The following is a 21,251-nucleotide window of genomic DNA, read 5'->3' on the forward strand; positions in this document are numbered from 1 at the left end:
CTTCAACTTTGGATTCACTTTACAGAAAATGAACCAGATGGTTTCTCATCTAATTTCACAGTTGGCCCAAATGAGATGCAAAAATAAGTTTTCCTTAAGTGAAACAAAGAAAAAGTGAAGTTTGTTTGACAGCACATAAGTGTGCATATACTGACAAACAGAAATGACACTCAATGAAACAAACCTAGTTTATGACAAAAGCATGATATTTTGATATCTAGACTGCTTGTTAAAATTGTTTTCAGTCCAATTAAGAGGTTAAAGTATAAAAAATATAACCATGGAATTGAGTACCTCTGTAACATCATATAAACGTAAATGAGTTTTTGTGTAGCTAATATAAATGTGATAATTTCATGTAGTCATCAATACAGCAAGGAAGTGTTTGAAAATGAGTATGCAAAGCAGCCAAAACAAACAAAAAAGCTATACAACGCATGTTGAAGGTAGCTTTCCCCTGGGCAAAAGTTCCTGTCAACAGGCTATGACTATGGAAATAGCAAAAAAAAAAAAAAAAAAATCAAATCTGCCAGAGCTTCTGCTTCATATGAGTGTATCTCAGACTGCACTGTAGTGAACCTGGGACGTTCCATGAACACCCAGAGCTGAACTTAGCAAAAGTAACTGTCAACGCATTCCAGAAAAGAAATCTATGTACCAGCTTCCTCATCTGCTTGATCTGTTTTGTCTTTCAGCACCTGAAAACTGCACATCTGGCCACAGGGCACTGCAGCCCAAAGACAGGTCAGTGCAGGAGCCAGAACAACTTTCCATTCCAGCTCAAGTTCCTGATCTTATTTAACTCCATAGCTCTGAAAGAAAGCAGTCATGCCATCCCTCTGAAGTTTTCAGATGTTGAAGGGTCAAGATTTAAAGCAGTAAGGCAAGGCCTGTCTCACTTTATTCAATTATTTTGAGTGTTTGTAGAAAATTTCCCTATTCTTAATATAAAATTACATTCTTTCCTTGCCTTTTTCTGTCTTTTCACTGTGTCCCCTTAATAGCTCAGGAGGTTTTCAGTCCAACACTCACTCGGTCTGATCAGTTCTTCATGTGAACAATGAAATACTGAAATGGAAGCTAGGCAAAGGAGAATCAGAAGTGCTAGAGACAAAATAAATACAAATTTAGGAGGAGTCATTACACGTGCATATTGTGGGATGCCACAAGTTCAGGCAAACATTTCTTTCACTTTGATGACTATCTGAATCTTCTACAAGGCTGTTTTCTACTTCTGAAAGGTTTTTGAGGGGCAAGGTTGTGGGTTTTATGTTTTAAGAGAGAAGATCATAAAAGACACATCAGAATTTCTAACAAACAACAAAGCACAAATTTTTCCCAAAGAGCCTAACTTAAGCATTCACGTTGAAAACAAAGCTGTAGCTACTGTTTATTTTGAAAGGACAAGGGTGGTGGTTTAAAGTATTAAAAGGGTTAGTATTTTTGCACTCAGGGTTTTACAGTTTATGGGTAAAATAATTAGTTTTGGTTTAAAAAAAGATTAGCACCAACTTCTTTACTTCCCTTAGTGGGAGTCACAGATGGTCAGTACTGATGAAAACAAGACTCCGTTATTTAAGTATCACCCATCAAGCACCATCTTTTGACATTTTCTTTGAATATCTTTTGTTCATCTCTTACCAAAAGCCTTTGACAAACCAAAAGCAAACGAAAATGGTCCCTCTATCTCCATCTACAGTAACCTACAGATACTACACTAGCTATATGGAAGTTATGTGCCTACAGCCAAGTTTGATTCTCTAACCCATACTTAGAAAAGAAGCCACATGCCATTAAAATGCTCTGGTTGAAGTAAAATGCTGCAGATATTCAATTCTCCATTTCCTACCTAATATGGTTCAAAGATTCTGTCCAAAAAGTAACAATCTCTGTGGGATTAGTGGTAGGTTCCTGCCTTTCCATGACTCCCCTCAACTTCACTCCTATGAAATAATGAACCTGTTGACCCAGAAAAAAAGATGTGAGAAAGAATTTTGTTGAGATCTGGCCCCAGTGTACAAAGCTCAGCTACCTCCCCCCAAAAGATTTCCATAAATCTCAGAAGCAAATACAAGGCCTGTTTATATGACTTGGCTTTGAGTAATTTCTTCATATTCACTCACTGACACAAGTCAAATTGAAAGAAAAATAAAAAACTCTTCAAACTAATCAAACCCTTTCTTCTAAAAGATGGGAAAAATCAATCACTGTAATTTCTAGTTTTGAATTCTTTTGAGGTGCTCAGATGTATCAGTGCCACTGATACAAGAAGCATGGTAAGCGTACAGCACTTCTCGCTGGTCTGGGCAAGTCTTGATTTGGCTAATACAATTTTCCCTCTGTGCCTCAAAGTGCTGTACTGCAGCTGCAATAAGTTACTCCGAGCCTGGTTACATGTTAGTAGGTGGTGAAGAGCTCACGTACTGCCCAGAGCACAGGACTCAAAGGACCCCCCTCAGTCACTGAATGCAGCCCCTAAACTTGCAGATCCCTTGTTCATCGCTTGCAAAAACTACCTGAATCTGGAAAGGGAAGTGTTTCCCTGTCTCCAGCACTCTTGTTGGGAGCCCTGTTAGATCCCACTTACCAAGAGCTTTCAAATCCTACTGGGTAGAAGGAGCAGAAGCTCTTTATTCAATCTTTTCAATATTCTACATTTACGTGCTTGTCAAACTGAATGAATGGCAGCTAAAGTCTGACAAAACCAACCAATTCTTAAGTCAAACCCCAAGATCAGATGTAGCAAGTAATGACAATGCACACTCATCATCGCTTCACTATGAGAGTTACCTGCCACATCCCAAACAGTAACATTTTATCAGGCTAGCATAAAATAGTTTAATGTAGCCTGACTTCTAGTGCCAAAGGCTTCACAGATGTAGTTGCTAACACTAGCTAGCAAGACAAAAAAGGGTGACAACTGAGAGTTTTACTCATAATTTTTTTCACAGCTTCGTTACTGTATGTCTGTACAACAAATGCAACATGACACCTCATCTGTAACTTACCAATAATTGTTTAAATACATTTTCAGAAATAACCAAATAACCATGAAATAGTAAAACATCAGAATCAAAATTCAAAGATTAACCTCTCATGCCCTACAACAATTTAAGGATTATCTTCAGAAAGAGAAATATCTCCAGAAATGAAACTAATGAGAGCAAAACCTTTACAAATACAAAGTGTAGAAAAATTTTTTTAATAGTCTTACTTGTAGTTTTTCTCCCAGAACTTGATCGGTCTTGCGTATGATGCGATAAAGATGACGCTACCAAGAAATGGACTCAGTGGTGTAGAAAAGACTGAAGTGGCCAGAGTTTGGAAAAAAAGCATAGCAGAGTCTGAAAATTGCAAGTTAAGGCAACACAAATAATTTCTTCATACTTCTAAACCATTGCTGAGGTAGGTCTTTGAACTATTTATTTTTGCTTTTTTGTTGTTATTTAATTTTACCAAAGAGGTGGTAAGGAAAGGAAAGGAAGGCGGGCAGTGCCAAATTGCCAATTACCGGCATGTAATAGGTGGCTCTTCGATGCTGCAGTTGTAATGGAAGCGACATGTCTGAAGAGAGTACGTTATCAGCAGGGTGACCCTGTCTAATCTCTGCCTGAGGACAGATCCTGAGCGTAGGCAGAGCAGGAAGTGCCCTTTTCCAGCTACCTTAGTGTACCTTCTATAACACAAGCTGCCTTTCCAGAGTCTGACACACAGAGTTTAAAACACAAAAGTCCACGAAACCTCATTTTCTTGGAAATTCTTGGTTCTCTGCACTGGAGTCTTGCTCCCAATGGATCCAATACTGTATTGTGTGAGTTTCCTCTTATTTTTGAATGACCTAGTATGTGGAAAAACAACTAAGCCTCTATTAATCCAATCTGCTGGCTTAAAATCATGCTTTTGTGTTAATTTTTACTGCTGACTGAAAGGTAAAAAGTGTTCAGTATTTCATATTTTTTGAAATATACACAAAATGAGAAGATGAGGACAGGGGAATAGTAAATATCACACATAAACATCATATTGAATGCCTGAATCCATAGCTTTAAATGTAAACTCATATTCCAGATTGCTGGAAAGCAAGTTAAGAGATGGACAAGGATACTGAAAAACGTGCAAGTTGAAAGGAACATGATTAAAAACCCCAGGCAAATTAAATATTAGGCTTTAATTCTTCATTAATTCATGCCACATCCATGAAATCTCAGGAAAAAAAAAATTCCAAGTTGGCATATGAGAATAGTTGTCCTTCCTTCCACCACTCTTGGCAGAAAGGTCCTAAATAAAGAACTCATGGACTAAGGAGCGACTAACAAAATACAACACTCAAGTGTGTCTCAAACTAAAATTCAGGTCAAATCACACAATAACCACAGTCTTTTAATAATATCCCTCTTATAATAATATCCTGTATGTGTCCCCCACAGACTTTGAGACTTCACAAAAAGTCATTTTAACACATGTAGCATCACTCGTGGTACGGTATTTCCATAAAAAGGCTAGCTAGCCATGCTTTCACAGCAATCTGCAAAATCTAAAAACAAATATTTGCCAAAAGATCTCTCTCAAATCCCTCAAATGTATTAAAAGAGAGTGGTCTGGAATGGTGTCTTTGTGCATTAGAGAGACTGGAAAATGAGCTGCCCTCAAGAGTTTAAAGTTCAAAAAGCAACAGAGAGGACAGAGCAGGAAGCAAGTGCATCAAAAAAGTTAAACTGTCACATTATGCTGTAGTCAGAACCAGCATTGGCTGTGAAAGATGAACAAGTATTTACAGGTGTCAGATAAGGGAAGGAGGCATGGGAGCTGAAGAGACAAAAAGAGAACAAGGAGGACAGATAAGGACAGCAAATCAAGTTTTCTAAAGAGAGTTCTAATGTCATGATTCGTTTAAAAATTGCCACCATCATGAGTTTAGGGCTCTGCTGTGAATTGTTTGTGTCTAAGACGTAATCAGTAGCAACAATTTCATTTTTGCTAAAAGACATAATGCTCTACTATATGTATGTTGGAAGACGTTTCCCATTTGACTTGTGAACAGTGATTTTAATAAAGTGTTTCATATATGTAAGTGTGTCATGAGAGCATGTAACAGCACTCAAGTCCCTTACATACAGAGTTGATGTGTACAGTGGGCAATTATCTGTCATCAGGGTTTTTTTATTTGATGTTACCTCATTTCCCTTTATTAGGGTTTTTTATTTTTTATACCAATGCTTTATTTACGTTTAAGTAGAAAATAAAAAAGAAGTGCCAAAATCTTACAGGCATGCTTTCTTTTTCTATGTCCCAAGCCAGTTTTCCTGTGTTACATCTTTGTTAGGTTACACAGTGTAGAAGTGGAACTTGTTTCTTTGTGAATAATGGATTTTCTTTTTAATATGGCCAAAATAAAATTTTGAAAAAAAGAAACAACTAAGAACCCTTCAACATGAAAAAAAGTTATATTTTGGGAATCAATACTTGTAATTCAAAAATCTGTTTAAATTCCAATCAGTGTCAAAACAAGTAACTGAAAAAATGGCATTTTCAAAGTCTTCCATCCCCTTCTTTTAAGAACTTACTACGCAGCAAGGCCAATGCAAATCCTCTGTTTCCCAAAACCCACACTTCTAATTGCAATTTCTACAGGCAAAAAAACCATTTTGTCACATCCAGGCACACAATCACTTAGATGGGAGAAACAAACATCACTTGGCTTCCTTCTCTGATGTTAGAGCTGTAACCCTGAAACAGTCAAAGCAGAAACTGTCATAAACAGGAAGATCTGAACCACAAATCCTTTCTTTATAAATCTCACTGTTGATTTATTACGTAAAATCCTCCCCTGACTACAAACTACACTGACTTTCTCAGTGCACTGATAATTATAAACACATAACCTTTTCTTACTTCACTGGGAAGGGAAGTTGCAGATCTCTCCTTAAGCCAGAAGCCCATTCCCGCTCCTCATCTTTCAGGATTAGGAGGGACTTTGAGGGGTCGCCTAGTCCATCTAGCAGCCACAAGGAAGGATCAGCTAAATCTGTTTGACTCCTGACAGATGTTCGTCTAAATTCCTGAAGATCTCTAAAGGTGGAAGCTCCGCTACCTCCATCAGGCAAAGGTCCACGCGTGCTGCCCTTTTTGCTCTGCGCACCAGAATCAAATGCATTAAAAGCACGCAGAACTTCTCGTATCGCCAAGCTCTATGGCAAAAGCTCACAGAGGCACTTTGACATTTAAAAATTTACATCCCATTTGCAGAAGTGATTTAGGCAATTAAGAACCACAAATAATTAAATTCTTCAAAGAAACGGCAGACTTAGTGCCTCTGCAAACTGCAACATGCATTCATCAGTACTGTTTGCAGGGTTATAGTAACAACAAATAAAAATACCGTGCAAAAAGGCAAAGTTACTGTTGTTGTGGGAATAGTAACTTGGGTTTTTCACCAGTATCTTAATTGCAACATTGCCTTAAAAGACAGATTTGCAATTACAAAGGATATTATAAATATAAATAATAGAAAACTTGTCTAGATCACTTTAGTAATAACTATGTAAATAAACTAATCCTGCTTAGTTAACTGCTTTCCATTTTGCAAAGCTTAATTAGTACTTTTACCAAGAGTAAAGTTGTCACTGCACAAAATATTCATGACCAAAGGGAAACTCATTGAAATATAATCTCAGTTCTTAAATGTTTTACTAAATAACCTTATATACACTTCTCCTGCAATTCATACCATCATGGAATTCTGTAATAATTTGCCACAAACTACTCAAAGTTCTAAGATCACTATTTTCATAATGCTTTCCTTTCATAAATAGACAATCTAAAACTTTCCCTCAGGGAGGTATTCTGTCTGCAATTCCCTCTGTCCAAGACTCTCATTTATATTTCCTATCTAGAAACATAAGCATAGTTAATCAATGTGGCATATGATTCAATATATCACAGCAAAAAGCAGAGGGAAGAAATGACTCAAGGGGGGGAAAAAAAAACACTGTGGGATGGAAGGAACAAAGACTTAAGTGCATATTTCTAATAAACAGTACAAAGTAAACTTTTCAGTAGGTCTGAACTAAAGCTACTTTGTCAACTCTTCTTCCACAACTTTGGTTAAGAGAGAAGGAAGAAATGAAAAGTTCATCTCTGAAAATGATTTAGATATCAATAAAGTTAAATTTGTTCAGTTAAAGTGTTTTATTTCATTTTTTATCTTTTTCCTGTATTAAATCATGTTTCTAACCAAATTAGACTTTAAGCCGAAAAATTTTTGTTCCAAAAATCCAATATATATTTTTTAACCCTACAGACATTTGAGGGTAACTTTACCCTTTGTTTTACTCTCCGTATCCACAAAACCAACGTTCACAGCCCTGGAACAGGCACTGAAACAGACTGTTTCTAAAGGACTGCTTTGGTGTTGATGAACATATAATTGTTACTCATAAAACAGAGTGGAAATGTTAAAAAGCAGAATGCTTCTCAGCACCATGATGAAAAATGCACATTAAAATGTTAAAATCCAGCTGCTTCTGAGATGGGAAAAAAAATCAGGACAGTTGCAACAGATATTAGCTCACTGAAATGAATTTGTATCTGAGATACCAACTAGAAGCAACTGAGAAAGTAGCTAACGTTTTAGATCTCAGTCAGCCATATGCCCAGCACTTTACAAAACAAGTTTCTGCATACATAAAAGTCCACCCAAGTTGGAACTAATATGTCAGTCACAAAGTTTATTTCTGGTTGTATCAAAAGTCAGTGCTGAGGACTGTGGAAGTAAGCAATATGCAGTGTGGCTCAGTGGGAAGTGAGCAGACACAAACAGACCAGTTTGAGTTAAGAGTTCAGTTTCCCAGTTTCAGAGCCCTGTAACCAAGGAAGAAACAAAACTATGTTTCTCAGGAGATACTCCAAGCATTTTCACATTTTAAGGTAAGTCACCTAGGAATTTTGCACTTTGTTCAAACACTGTAAATAAATGAATATATGAAGAGGAATTTAAGGATAAAGAAAAACAAATTCATAAAGGATATGAGGTATTGCAAAGAGCTGAGCAAAAACATGGAACGATGATCCCCAGGCAATCTGCCAGGGAGCAATGTATGTCATGATGAACTGCAACTTCTGCAGTAGGTCCCACAGCTGAAAAAGAAAAAAAAAAAACATGGTGACTTTTTAGGCACTGAGATAGTTTCAATACTAGTATCTGAAAGTGACACTTTTTAGAACTGTGCCCTGGAATGAATGTGAGAAATTATACTGTATTATTAGCTTTCAGGGGCATTAAGGCCTTGTAAAGCACAAAACTATATTCTTCATTTGAAATTCAAGCTTGCAATGAGGTACATTTTTAACCACTGTACTGAGGTAGCTCCCAGATTACCTTTCTTCAAAAGCATGTCTGCTTTAATTAGAAAGTGGGAAAACAGGTTCTGATACTTGCTGCATATATCACACCCGCCAATCAGATGGTTACAGGACAAGAGACTCCAGGAAAAAGCAGATATAGTGAACAGAGGAAACTCAATGTGTGACACGTGTGGCTCCACACATGGAAATCGGACATTTCTCAAGATGACATTTTCATTTCTGAATCAATGGGAGAAGCCATCACCATGTAAACATACGCTTGGCATTAACCATTAATTGTAGCTGTATCTTCAAGATCAAACCACCCTACCATAAAAATGTTGCATTAATATGAATTTTTATTGTTGTGCAGTACAAATGGAAAACCACATTCAATTTACTTTTGCTTCCTGTAAAATACACTTGATGCTGCAACTAGCAATTTCTGATTCAAGAATGATGTGTACTTATTCCCTAGAACACTTTTTTTTTTTCTCCTGCCAGCTCTCTTGACATCAGGCCAAACCAGATCTTATGTCTTGTCTGCACTGGGCCATCACATTCATATTGCAGAGCAGGTTCCTGACAAACTGTCAGGAAAGATTTGGCCATCAATAGACATTAGTGCTCAACACACACAAAAGTTGACAGTGAAACCAAAGTATATGCAATATTTCATGCTCATACAGTAAATACATGTTGAATTTCCTATAGTAATTTTTTTTTAATTGATTTAATGAAAAACAAGTCATTGACAACATCCTGAAAGACACTGAGGCTACATCAATACTTGTACATGAAATGCTTCCAGGGAATGTTCCCAGGCACTAGAATTGTGTATGTTGTCAAATTGTTAGAAAGGTCCCTGGGAAGATTTTGGTCTGGCCCAGCTAGCACTCTTCCAAGCAGTCCCCAGGCATCCTTTGGAATGAAAACCCTCCATGGTCCATTTCCAGGTGGCAGTTCCATACCTCCACTCTGCGTACAGACTGGGAGAGTTTGTTAGCATGGACACAAGCTTCCCCAGGACAGCTGGCCTGAGGGACACAGCATGGTTCTAGGCACTCTCCATTTACTACTATGTTGACAGTCAGCGAGGGTGCACCTTTACTGGCCAACTCATTTTACCTGTCCTTAAGATGCCACCCCCAAAGTAACACTTGGCCATCTGTATCCACACCAGCAATGCACTTACTCGATGTTTCACTGAGCTTCTTTATGAATTATTGTAAATAATTGCAAGTGAATTGCGAAGGAGGTAAGAATGACTGATAGCATTAATGTGTTTTGGTCTTTGTGCTACCAAAGGATCGCAGAAGCAGCTGCTGTGTCATGCTAACTCCAGTTATAACTGATAAACCTTCCAGCTGAGATGCAAGCAGCGCTTCACATGCTTTCTGTGCTTTGGCATGACTCAAATTAGGAGCAATATGCAAAATACAGACTATGTTAACTTTGCACACACATACTATTTAAAACCAGCAAAGCCCTGATAAGAACAAGCTGTTATGATCTCTTCAAGGCACAGCCTGGTTACCCCTACTTAGTTTGAGAAATTCAGATCTTGTCAACTTTGTTTTCTCTCAAAAATACTACATGTGACTTGAAAACTACATTAGTTAACATAGGCAAGTAGAACTGAACTCAAACTAGAATTTACTTTTATTTATTTGAACCCTGTTTAGCAGGCTGTGGGGTTGCTTTGTTTTGCTTCATTTTTATTTGTCTGAAATGTCTGAATGAGCAGCTGGGAGAAAAATGGTATCTGCTAAAAGATTTAAGTGAAGGGCTGAAAAAGCTAATGACTCACATCTGAAGCCTCAAAAAATTCAAAACTGCAGCACAATCCAGCAAAGTTCTGCCTGTTACAGATTGAAATCACAAAGCCATAAATCATCCCAGCTGTGCTCAAAGCTCAGGGTTCATCAAAAGGTTTTCAGACCTCAAACAAAATTCAGGTTTTGCATTTGCTAGGAAACCAAATCCAGGAGGAGACCATTCCAGCTTCTTGTTCCATTACACTGTTTTAATCATTCTTTAATATTTACACATTCTTGCAAAACAGGCCATGGAGTCTAAGTTCCCCGTTGCTTCTAACAAGTCCTACTACTTGTACATTCACCACTGCTTGAACTGGCTGTTGTGTCTTTCAACACTTGCCTCTTGGCTAATGTTTCCACAAGACAGGCAATGGAGCTCATCTCCATTTGCAAGAACATGAAGGTAAGAACAGCGCTCTGGTGAACCCCTCTTGCTTTTTGAGGGCCTTATGACCCCGCACCTAAAGGCCTGGAAATGTGTGAATTTCAAGCTACTGCTTTCATTAAGAGTTGTCAAGTGCCTCTATCACCTCTTTACCAGGCTGCACACTGCAAACCACCTTGCCATTAGCATTTTACATACCTAACACTACTCGTTAAAGGTGATGTCACCTAGCAACTATGGTACAGAGATTTAGGGAGGGGGGATTTGGCTTTACACTTTCCCTTTTTGGTTTTGCTAGAAACATCTAAAAAATATTGTTCCTTATCAGTTTTTACCCAGTTTACCACATACTTTTTTTCTATATCTGACATAGGAACTCCAAGGATTCACAAAGTGCTATTGCTTTTCTCACAGAAAGAAACTGAAGCTGCTAAAAATTGCCTTCGTAAATAGGAGGAAGCTGATCCTCAGAAACAGTCATTCACTTATTTCAACTACAACTAATGGCATTTCAGTCTTCAATAATCACAAGACACTAGCTTAAGAGAAAAACCTTCAACATCTTTTTAAAACTGTCAGAAACAATTAGGATTAGAAAAGGTTAGAAACAAAGCCCATCTGGAGTTGAATCTGGCAGGAAAGTGAAAGGCAACAGGAAGGACTTCTACAGGTAATATCAGCAGCAAAAGACAGTCTGGGGAAAACACGGACCTGCTGCTAAATGGGGCAGGGGACCTGGTGACAAAGGATGTGGAGAAGGTCAAGGCACTCAATGCCACCTTTGCCTTGGTCTTTACTGGTAAGACTTCGGGAATCGCAGGCCCTTGAGACCTGTGGGAAAGCATGAAGACACCCTAAGTAGTGAAGGACTTATTAAGGATACATTTAAACAAACTGGACAAAAACACTTCCATGGGACCTGATAGGACACCTCAGCCCCTGTGATTCTGTGAAATACAAAATTTATCCTCACCAAAGTTTTGCCTGAATGAAGGTAATACCTTGCTCCTGAGGGTGTGAGGTATATTTTTAACAGTGCTAGATACAAAAGGGGGAACCTTCCCATTTGAAGTGAAAATGTATTAAAAAAAAAAATCTGTGCTGAGTTTTAACCCTCTCTTTATAAAAGTTTCATTAAACATGTATAAAAGATTAATTTTCCATTAAGACTTCCCCATCACAGTTTAGGATGATTTATAAAAGAATATTTTTATTAAGGCACCTTAGATCTTCAATGTTTTCTACAGTTCACTAAGCAGAAAAATGATATATGATTTAGCGGGACAAAGTTCTAATATTTCTAGATATCGTTACTCATGTGACAGTTTTGCACAGAAAACAGTTTTTAAGTCTCTGATAAAGAGTTTAAATTATCAGTATATTCAGTGAATTTAAGCCAGCACATTCCCAGTACTGTCAAGTGAAAGTGCAGAACATGCATCTTTCTTTCATATTTATTTTATGTGGACACAGACATTTTATCACCTTAATCATCCTTAAGTCCTCTGAGTTCTGAAGCCTCTGCAGACCTTTGGCACATAAGCTAGTATTCTGTATATCTCTAAACAAAGCAAAAGGCAAAGACTTATCTCTTCAGGATTTCTTTTAAATCTGGTTATTCTTATTTAACCAAATTTAAGTAACATTACAAACTACAAGTTAATAGAAATTAGTTCACATACATAAAAAAAGATTTTGGGAGTCTGAAACATCACTAAAATGTGATCTCCTTTTCTCAGTCTGGTAGATTTCAATAAACTAGGCAGAGATTAACACCTGAATTTAAATGACACTGAATGTGAGATGGAGACTAGCAATGCTTTCAGCATTTGGCAGCCTTTCTATCTGTTTAGCATCTGTTGGGATTCTGTGTGGGCAGACTCCTTGGCAATACTGGGACTAAATAATGCATAAACATTAACATTTTCTTGCTTGCTTGAATTTTGCTGTGTTTTAAAAAAGTGTATGTACAAATTGGTTTTAAACAAAAATAACTGTCATATACATATGGCTATATGCTCTATGTGCAACACAAAATTGAGAGATTAAAAAAGTTAAATGCAGAAAGCAATCATTTTCTGCTTTGAACAGGTATTTCTTTACATCCCTGTTTAGATCTTAAGAACTTGAGACAGATTTGAACTCACTCTCAGATGCTAGCTGTGTATTTGGTTTTTCGTGTTATGCTAATTCTGGTCAATTGGTAGCTCCAAGTCCTTGAAGTAAATTCTAATACTGCTCATTTTTTTTTTTTTTGTATGTCTATAAAAATTAAGATACATTAAGAGGTAAAAGTTTGAGTATGTGTTTATGGATATGAAATTAAATTAGGTGGAACAATTTTACTCTAGTTCATGGCTTTGCTTTGCAAATTACTGACTTTCTGGTTTTTATTTAATGTCATTTAAAACAAACTTCACCTATGAAATCCTACAAAACAAGATTTACTGGAAATATTAAAGCTTTTTAATGTTTATGTCTTAAGTCATTGTGACATTCCATTGGTGTGTTTGAACAGCCCTATGTTTGAATCTACAACAAATACTTCCCAGGCTGACTTTATTTGCATTTGCTTACAGACATTTGAATCCTTTATATTGTGGGATTTCAAGCTCATTGTCTAATGCAACATATATAAGAGGATCAAAATACAATCAGTCCAAGGCTTTGATATCAAACCTCGGAGGAATACATTCCTGACACACAGTGTTCTGCACTTAACATCGACAGTGTACAAAACAGGCAGGTTTTAAACAGTTTGAGTAAGAAGCATTGGAAGCCTTACATTTGAAGTTAAATGTTAGCCATCAGGCAGAAGTAAGTATGATGAGGATTATGACAATAAGATGATGATAAAACCTAACAGTCCTGGATCTGAGCACGGCAGAGGCTGCTTCTTCCAACACAGTTAGCTGACAGCAAGAGCCCAGGGAAGGAGCCTGTTGTATTGTAAGAAACAGTTTCCCCTATCTCCAGAGGTGGGCAAAAAGGACAAGACCAGAGCTAATCATCAGCTTAACTTGCAGAGGGCCAGACATATGAAATAAATCAGATGGGAGCTACACTGATCCAGCCTCTTCAGCAAAGCCTTCATAGGCATGGCTCCTGCCAAGACCTTATCTTCCCAGAAATTTCCTTTACTAAAAGCAGACATAAAAAAACGCATAGAGCAAGTTCTGTGCTGAAGCACCAGGTACTCAGGATACAGATACCAAACACATCTCTATCAGCATGAAAGTACAGGAATATAGTCCTCAGTACATAGTGAGCCAGACTGAATGCAGGGAGTGGGCATACATCTCCCTGCACCCCTGTGTGCATTTGTCCCATTCTAAAGAAAAAAAACAAACCAAAAAAAGGAGACAAAATGCAATTTGGCAATAGTGTTAGGAATGAAGTCTGACAAAGAGGTCAGTGATGGAAAGCTGAATGAAAAATCAATTAAACCATTTCTCCAATACTAAAAGGAAACATGAACCATAGAATGCTCAGGAGAGTTAAGGAGTCTATGGAAAATACCACTGGGATTATCCTGTCAAATATCAGATGCAGCCTTGGGTATTTTACTCAGCAGAAAGTGTCTTAACAGGGTTTATATGCCAGATATCAAGAGCTGAGGAAACAGCTGTGAGCCAAGAGGGTGCAGCTGATTAAGACATTGGATTTCAGTATGCATGAATGACAAGAAATGGATTAAAATATGAATTAACGACTTAGTGCCAGAAGCTTTGAAGTGAAACATCAGATTTAGAGAAGGGTGAAAAATCAGAAGGGGACAGAAAAAAAGAGAGAAGCTTTTGACTTATACGTAGCACCTAAATCAATCCATGGGACATGCCAACTAACCAAGAGCTTTATTGCCACAAAGGCAATAAAAAGATCCAGTAGGTTAATTACTTGACTTCAGCAAAGCACTGAGAAAGTCATTGCACTTGGTAGCACTTTCTCATAAAATGAAGGAAAATAAGGTGACATGCATAATTTCTTTCCTGTCCAAGGGATTGTGTTGTGGATGTTGAAAGTTAAGCCTGATCAACACAGGTCTGGCAGGTTGTTACAAACTGGCTGTCCTAGCTGGAGTTACTTTGATATAAAGATCATCTTTCATAAATGTGTGACACTGGATACTATGGCAGAAAGAAGTATATAGAAAGAGAAGAATTCTTATAAAAATAAAAAAATGCAGATTCCTTATTAGCTGGAAAATGTATTCTGGGAAAGAAGAAAAAATATCAGAGAGGGAAATTGTATTCTTAAGTGAGCTCAGCAGGGGTAAAAGTACTTAGGCAAATGAATTCAGTGTTAATGAAGGCAAGTTTAACAAGCTCTGGTTCTTTGATTATTTTGCCTTATGCATGAAGACAAATTCAGAACCCTCATAGGACTTGACTATAAGAAAATATAAGGTGATTTCATATTTTAGTATTGCTAATTAGTTCATCCACACACACAAATTAAGAGTCCATTAAACTGCCTGCCAGTAACATACAAGACATCGAAAGAGATAAGTTGCAGTCCTATACATTAGAGGACTAATGACACTGGGTCTTATGATTCCCATCAGGATCTGCACAGTAGATGAGTGTGTAAGCTAGGGGTGACTCTTTCTTTAGGGCTTAAAGGAAGCTACACAGATCTGGCAAAAACGCCTATTCCAAAGCCAGGTATCACTTCTCAGTTGAAAGGGCTGCTGGTAAAAGAACCAGTTTACCACAGTGTGGCACACAGGAATCTCCAACATGCTGCTTGTTGCTCACAGTAGAGAACATGGTGGCAGAAAAAAAAACCCACCAGTTTTTTTTGTAGTAGACAAGAGCATACTACAGCCAGAAGCATCCACATTTGCACTATCAAGTTTTTTTGCTGTCTTTGCTCCTTCAGCTCAACATCAGCACCACTTGAGGTTCCAAAAGCAGTTCAAGGAGACACTATGACCCCTCTTCACCAGCAAGATTTGCCCGTAACACTGGATGAAATGAAAAGCCACATCTTAAAGAGAACACAGAAAAAGAGCTGGGGATAAGCCTTGCCCTAAGCATCTTTGTTAATACTCAGCCAGTTCCAGATACCCTCACTGTTTGAATGATTTGCATTGGTTTCTACTACACACTAAACAATATCTGTTCATTCTTGACTTGAACAATTGTTTCCTTTCTTCCTTTTTTTTTTTAATCACAGTAAAGAAAGATGGAATAGATGAGCTATGACATACATTTAACCATCCATATGGTCTCCCTCTCATCCACGTGTTGCATATATTGGGTTTTCCTCAATTATGTATTATGTCAGTAAACATCAGAAGGGTGGAAGAAAGGTCCATCTTTCATCATTCCCAAATAGTTTATTCTTTCCATGCCCCCAGACTGATTAACATTCCCACATTTTTTACCCTATTACAGAAAAAGTCTTAGAGTCTTTCCTACTGTTAGAAGTCTAGGAAGAAATCCCCTAAGTCCTGTTATATATGCCATCTTTGCTGTGCCTATGAAGAATATATTCTCAGTTATTTGTGGGTTTCCATTTTCAACGAATATGAACATTCTTATTAACCTTTGCACTGACACCACCTCCTAAAAAGTCCAGGGAGAACAACTGGCTCATTTGAAAAGTTTACACAGAGTCATGTAGACCAAGACGACTGTCTTGATTATCCGGTTTGACTTCCTGTAAAGCATTACACCCACATTTTTTGAATGACCAATCATATAATTTTAAAAGGCCAGTTGGCTCTGATTTAAAGAATATATACAACAGGAGTTTTGGACAGAACAATGCCAGGCCGTAGCCAAGGAGACAAACTGGCCTGGCTACATGGAAAGTCTTAGCATAACAAAGATGGAAAAGTCCTGTTCCACTTGAATTGAAAGCTGCAATCATTCTTAAATATAAATATGTCTTTCCTAAACGTTTATCTTGCTCCCTTCCCATGACAATTTGAAAGACAAAACAGCACACTCTGCATACACCTAATCAACTTTAGCATTAAGTTTTCACTTAGTCCTATGATATTAAAAAGAAAAAAAATCCAGGTTGATTAAAAAAGTCCTCTCGAATAAAACTGAATAGACTCTCTTGTTCTGTGTTACTCCAGTGTGGGTGGCTTGGCTATTTGCAGACAGATAAAAATCTGTGAGCAGCAATTCGGACTTCCATGACTCAACTTGTTCAGGGAGCAATATGCTCATTTGGAGCTTCTGATTTGACTAAATTATATTAAATCAACAGCACAATGGCGAAAATGAGGGAAGCACAATCAGTGATATATTCAGGAATATTCCACCCAACATTATTAGCTAAGTTTTATTCAACATAATCTGCTTCAAGAGTCACTAGTGCAGTTGTGAATGTCTGTTGAATTTAGATACCTTCTTCCCTGTTGCCTGGCAGAAGAAAATAAATGCTTACTACCACGGTACTTTGAGAGCCTGCAAATATTTTTGTGGGGTAACCATGCCTAAAAACTACTACCACTATGACTAAGGCACAGCGCTTCTAGTGTTCCCTAATTCAGATGGTGCTAAGTTGACACTTTCAATGAGTAATCAGAGATCAGCCATGCCTGTGTAATAAGTTCTGCATAGCCAATGGTAATAAAAAGAAAAAAACCCCAACCTAAAATCATTTCTAAAAATAGCTGCAAACATAAAAATGACCAAACTACAGACAGACAGAATCTGTGAAGAATCATAAAGCTTTTCAGAACAGAAGTGGATGCAGCCTGCTTAGGACCTATAGCATGGAATAAACACAGACCATCTTTATCCTCAAGTGACCACATCCTTTACTAAAGTACCACAACATTGAGCTAGTAAAATCTCAGACCTTAATTAGGGTAAAGAAAACTGATGCCCTTTATGATTTGAAATTAATAGGACTTTAATTGCTATCATCTGCAATGCTATTTTTCAAATTGGCTTTAATGATCACTGTGTAACTGTGCATGTGCTTTTGTAATATAAATAATTCAACCATTGATTTCAATTTTTTAAAATGGAACAAGGACAAGTCCACTTGATGAACCAGTGACCTGCAAAAATTCAGCTATTATCAGATATGAAGAACATGGCAGATCAAAACTAAAACTACATTTTCAAAACACGTCTGTAGTACAGGCTTTCAGCCTAGTAGAGTAGTAGTTATTCTAGCAAACATCTCTGCTTAATTTGGTATGCATCCTTTATTGTCTCATTCACATTGCTATCACTAGTCTTTCTACTGTAAACAGTAGCTTCAAACTACCCAAGCAGCTCCCAAAAAACAACACTGAAAAGCCTTTACACCTCTCTCTCCCAAAAAACATTCAATAATTCACACCAGTACTTTGTGATATGCTCAGTCAACATTTTCAAGGGAATTGATGAACAGTGAGACTTTCAATTCTGGGGTGCTAGTTTTTTGATCCCGTAGAGGTGTTTGGAGAATGAAGTTTAGGACTAAACAAGCCATTCTTCAGACATGAGATGTCCACTGATGCACATCACTGAATCTTCTCTGGAGATGGAAATGCCTCCTTTACTCTAGGGAACATACTAATGCAACAAATACTGAAAACTGCCACGATGCTATCAACCTCTGCATCACTTTCACTGTTCATCTTTCATTCCAAAGTAAGAATCTTAAAAAAATTACTCTAACCCTATTTTAGGATCACAGAGCATGGAGTGGGGGTTCTTTTTAAAGCAGGGCTTTCTATCTCTTCTGCCCTCTCTCCCCAACCCTTGCTGCCTCACCCCAGCAGACAGAAAGCAGAACAGGTCTGATGGTTGAAGGTTTGAAGCAGGCGAAGCTCCTGCTCGAGTGTGGCCCAAGAGTTCAGAGAAAAGAGCGAGCTGAGCTCCCTCACCAAGTTGTTGCTATTCCTCCCCTCCTCCCTTACAGCAGCACTACAATAAACCAGGAAAAACATGTAACTTATGCCTCACTCTTTGCCTAATGACCGGGAACTCCCAACGTAGCACCTCTGAACTCCTTAGGAAACCTGGAACTTCCATGTCTTTCTCCTCTTAGAAATCAAGCAGTTCTAGCTGGGTCATACTCACACATATAGTAGGAATATTTTAGAAAAAGAAACCAAGCAAACAAGCCTGACAAAAAACCCCAACAACAAAAACAAACACCTCACCAGAGTTACCCCTGGACAAACTGTATATGTAACAGCAATCAGGAACCAACAAGTTTAAAAAAAAACAACCAAACAAAAGAATTGGTAAAAGCTTTCAGCAAGTCTTCAATACTTTCTCACAATTTATCAAGCTATCAGTTAAACCTGCTTCTTTCAGTGAAACAGCATAGATAACAAATCAAGACAGAATCTGATCTGATCAATGTAGAAAGGTTTTGGGTTTTTTTTTTAAAGTAAATTCAACTAGAGCAACATCCAAGAGTTAACGATGTAAAAGAGAGGAAGGAGCTCTGAGGTTAAGGTTAAGGGCAGCATCACAAGGATAACAGACGGAAAATAGGAAAAGAAAAATGTTAAGGCTGACATTAGGAAAACATTTATTATCGTGAAGATGATTAGATAATGGAATAATTTCCCAAAGGAAGTTGTTGAGTCAAACACTAGAGGCATTCAAAGGAAGCCTAGATAAAAACACCAGGCAATTGATCTGGAGGGCAGCCCTGCACTAATGACACAAGAGGATTCTCCTGAAAACAACAACTCTGAACTTTCTTTAGCAACATGTGAACAAAAAGTAAACGCAAAACATTGCACAAAACCAGAGAAGACATTTAACTGGAACCTTATTTTCAGCTTACAGGTTTTTTTTCCTCTATAGTACTAATAATCTATGTCTATATATGCATTCATTAAAAACTTGCCTTATGAAACACGATGGACATCATGAAGAAATCCAGCAAGAAATTTTCTGAAATGTCTCTGTAGTCAAATCGGAAGAAGATTACAGTAAAGCTCAAAGTAACAAATTGATTGATAGGATTGCAGAATGAGGAGCGGAGGAGTTTCATCCCAGCAACTGTTATCAGGATAATATCACAGCTGTAAGAAAGAAAGAAAAACCCTAATCAAGTGAAAAGTCATAAAGCATTAAATGATGAAGCTTTTAAATATAAATAGCTGTACCAGATGTATTTTAGATTGCTATGTATATCTAAATCTACACATCATTAATCCTATGTTCTTTTAATAATCACATTTATTTGACCCACGTGCAACTTCATATTTTTTCCTTATCATTATCATATAGTTGTAATCTGTAATAAAGAACTCTGTATTAAAACCAGTGGTGTTGACTATTAAAAACCAAGAATCTAGAAAGGATACTTTTATATAGCTCTTAAAATTTCAGTTTCCCTTGCACGGGTCTGTATTTTATCCAACAGCCACTAAAAACCACAGGAACAGAGGCAGGAGCAGGAATTGGAACACATGATTCCCTACTCCTTACTACCAAAGCAGGAGGAATCAAAAGCAAGCCTCCCATAGCCTCTACTTTCCTGGTAGTGCTTAATAGTTGGACTCTTGTTAAATGAAATGGGCAACACCACCTTCTCCATCAAGGTTTTTAAAAGGAAGGAAATCAAAGCAGTATTTTATGAACTCAATTCCGATCACATACTGGGGATGCTGCAAAAACAGCTCTCAGCTCAAAATCTTTGGGTTTCTGGGTTCTAGTCAGCATAAGACAGAAGTGATTTATTCAGAAAGCTCTGGGCATGTTCAGAAGTATCTCTCAACCATCAAGTCAAATTCAGGAGTATTTAGTGATATTAGGTACCTTCAGGGTTTTCTGGCAATTGAACAAGTATATTTGGATCGCAGTTTTGCACGTTGATGCCCAAGAATCTATTCCTGGAAAAAACAACCCAAACCTAATAGACATGTACAAGTAACTCCCTGTTAATTGAGAGCCAGGTGACTTCTCTTAAGTAAATTAAGCACAATCATTTTTTGGGAGATGCATTTTTTTGATGCTGATGAAAACAGATGGGGATTCAATGCATAACGAGCGACTCAGAGTAGGCCAGGTATTTGCAAAATGCATGGAAGGTTCTCTCTCCTCCATCCTGCTGTGAACCAGGAAAATACCTACTGCCATGACAGACACTTGACAGGCCAGAAAGCTCTAAACAGGTTTGCATCATTCTAGCAAGGCTCGTAAGTCATGTACATTTCCAGGTTGATTTTATTTTATGTGGCATTTATTCATTATTGTGTATCTTCCATAATGCAGATGCAACTTCATTTGAGTGCAGGTCATTGTAAAGGATCACCAGGACATCACTGTTGGAATGAAATGCCAAGCTGACCTTATTTCTCACCTTGTCAAAGCTGCTCTTTTTAATTTGCCCCAGATTTCTGAATGGAAAGCCTAGCGACTAAGCTAAACAGATTCTGAAGCCACTAGAAGCCATTCCAGTGTGTCCTGTATGAACCGAAGTGGAAAATTCTTGCAACATGGAGGAATTTTCACATGGAAAATTTACAGCTTATAGAGCAGAAGGAAGACTTTTTCCTCACTGGATCTGTTAACATGCGGAAAATTTCACAAAAAATGACATTTTATAGAATAATGCTCTCGGGGGTAACAGAAAATAATTTGCTTGTTATCCCTCCTCTTTAAAGATATTGTCACACAAGATGCTTTTCCTGGGGCCTTAACTCCCAGCAGAGAGAAAGCAAGAGGGAGAGAAGCGGGGCTTATTCCTGAAGCCTGTGTGGCAGGTAACACGGGCAGGCT

The 21,251-nt window shown here is 37.7% G+C and overlaps 1 protein-coding gene across 9 annotated transcripts in view; it reads right to left on the bottom strand.

The window, feature by feature from the left end:
* Positions 1–21,251, bottom strand: part of PCNX2 (pecanex 2) — a 155,243-nt gene that overhangs the window by 49,924 nt on the left and 84,068 nt on the right. For all 9 annotated transcript variants that reach the window (XR_008576269.1, XM_054819343.1, XM_054819345.1 and 6 more), the window contains 3 exons: positions 19,372–19,549; positions 8,027–8,136; positions 3,215–3,343 (listed from right to left, as the gene is read on the bottom strand). Coding sequence is in view for 8 of the 9 variants with exons in the window: in XM_054819343.1 (XP_054675318.1) it covers positions 3,215–3,343; positions 8,027–8,136; positions 19,372–19,549 (417 nt within the window). In the remaining variant the exon portion in view is untranslated. The remainder of the gene's footprint in view (positions 1–3,214; positions 3,344–8,026; positions 8,137–19,371; positions 19,550–21,251) is intronic.

Source organism: Grus americana, chromosome 3 (genome assembly GCF_028858705.1).
Source record: "Grus americana isolate bGruAme1 chromosome 3, bGruAme1.mat, whole genome shotgun sequence".
Lineage (NCBI taxonomy): Eukaryota > Metazoa > Chordata > Aves > Gruiformes > Gruidae > Grus > Grus americana.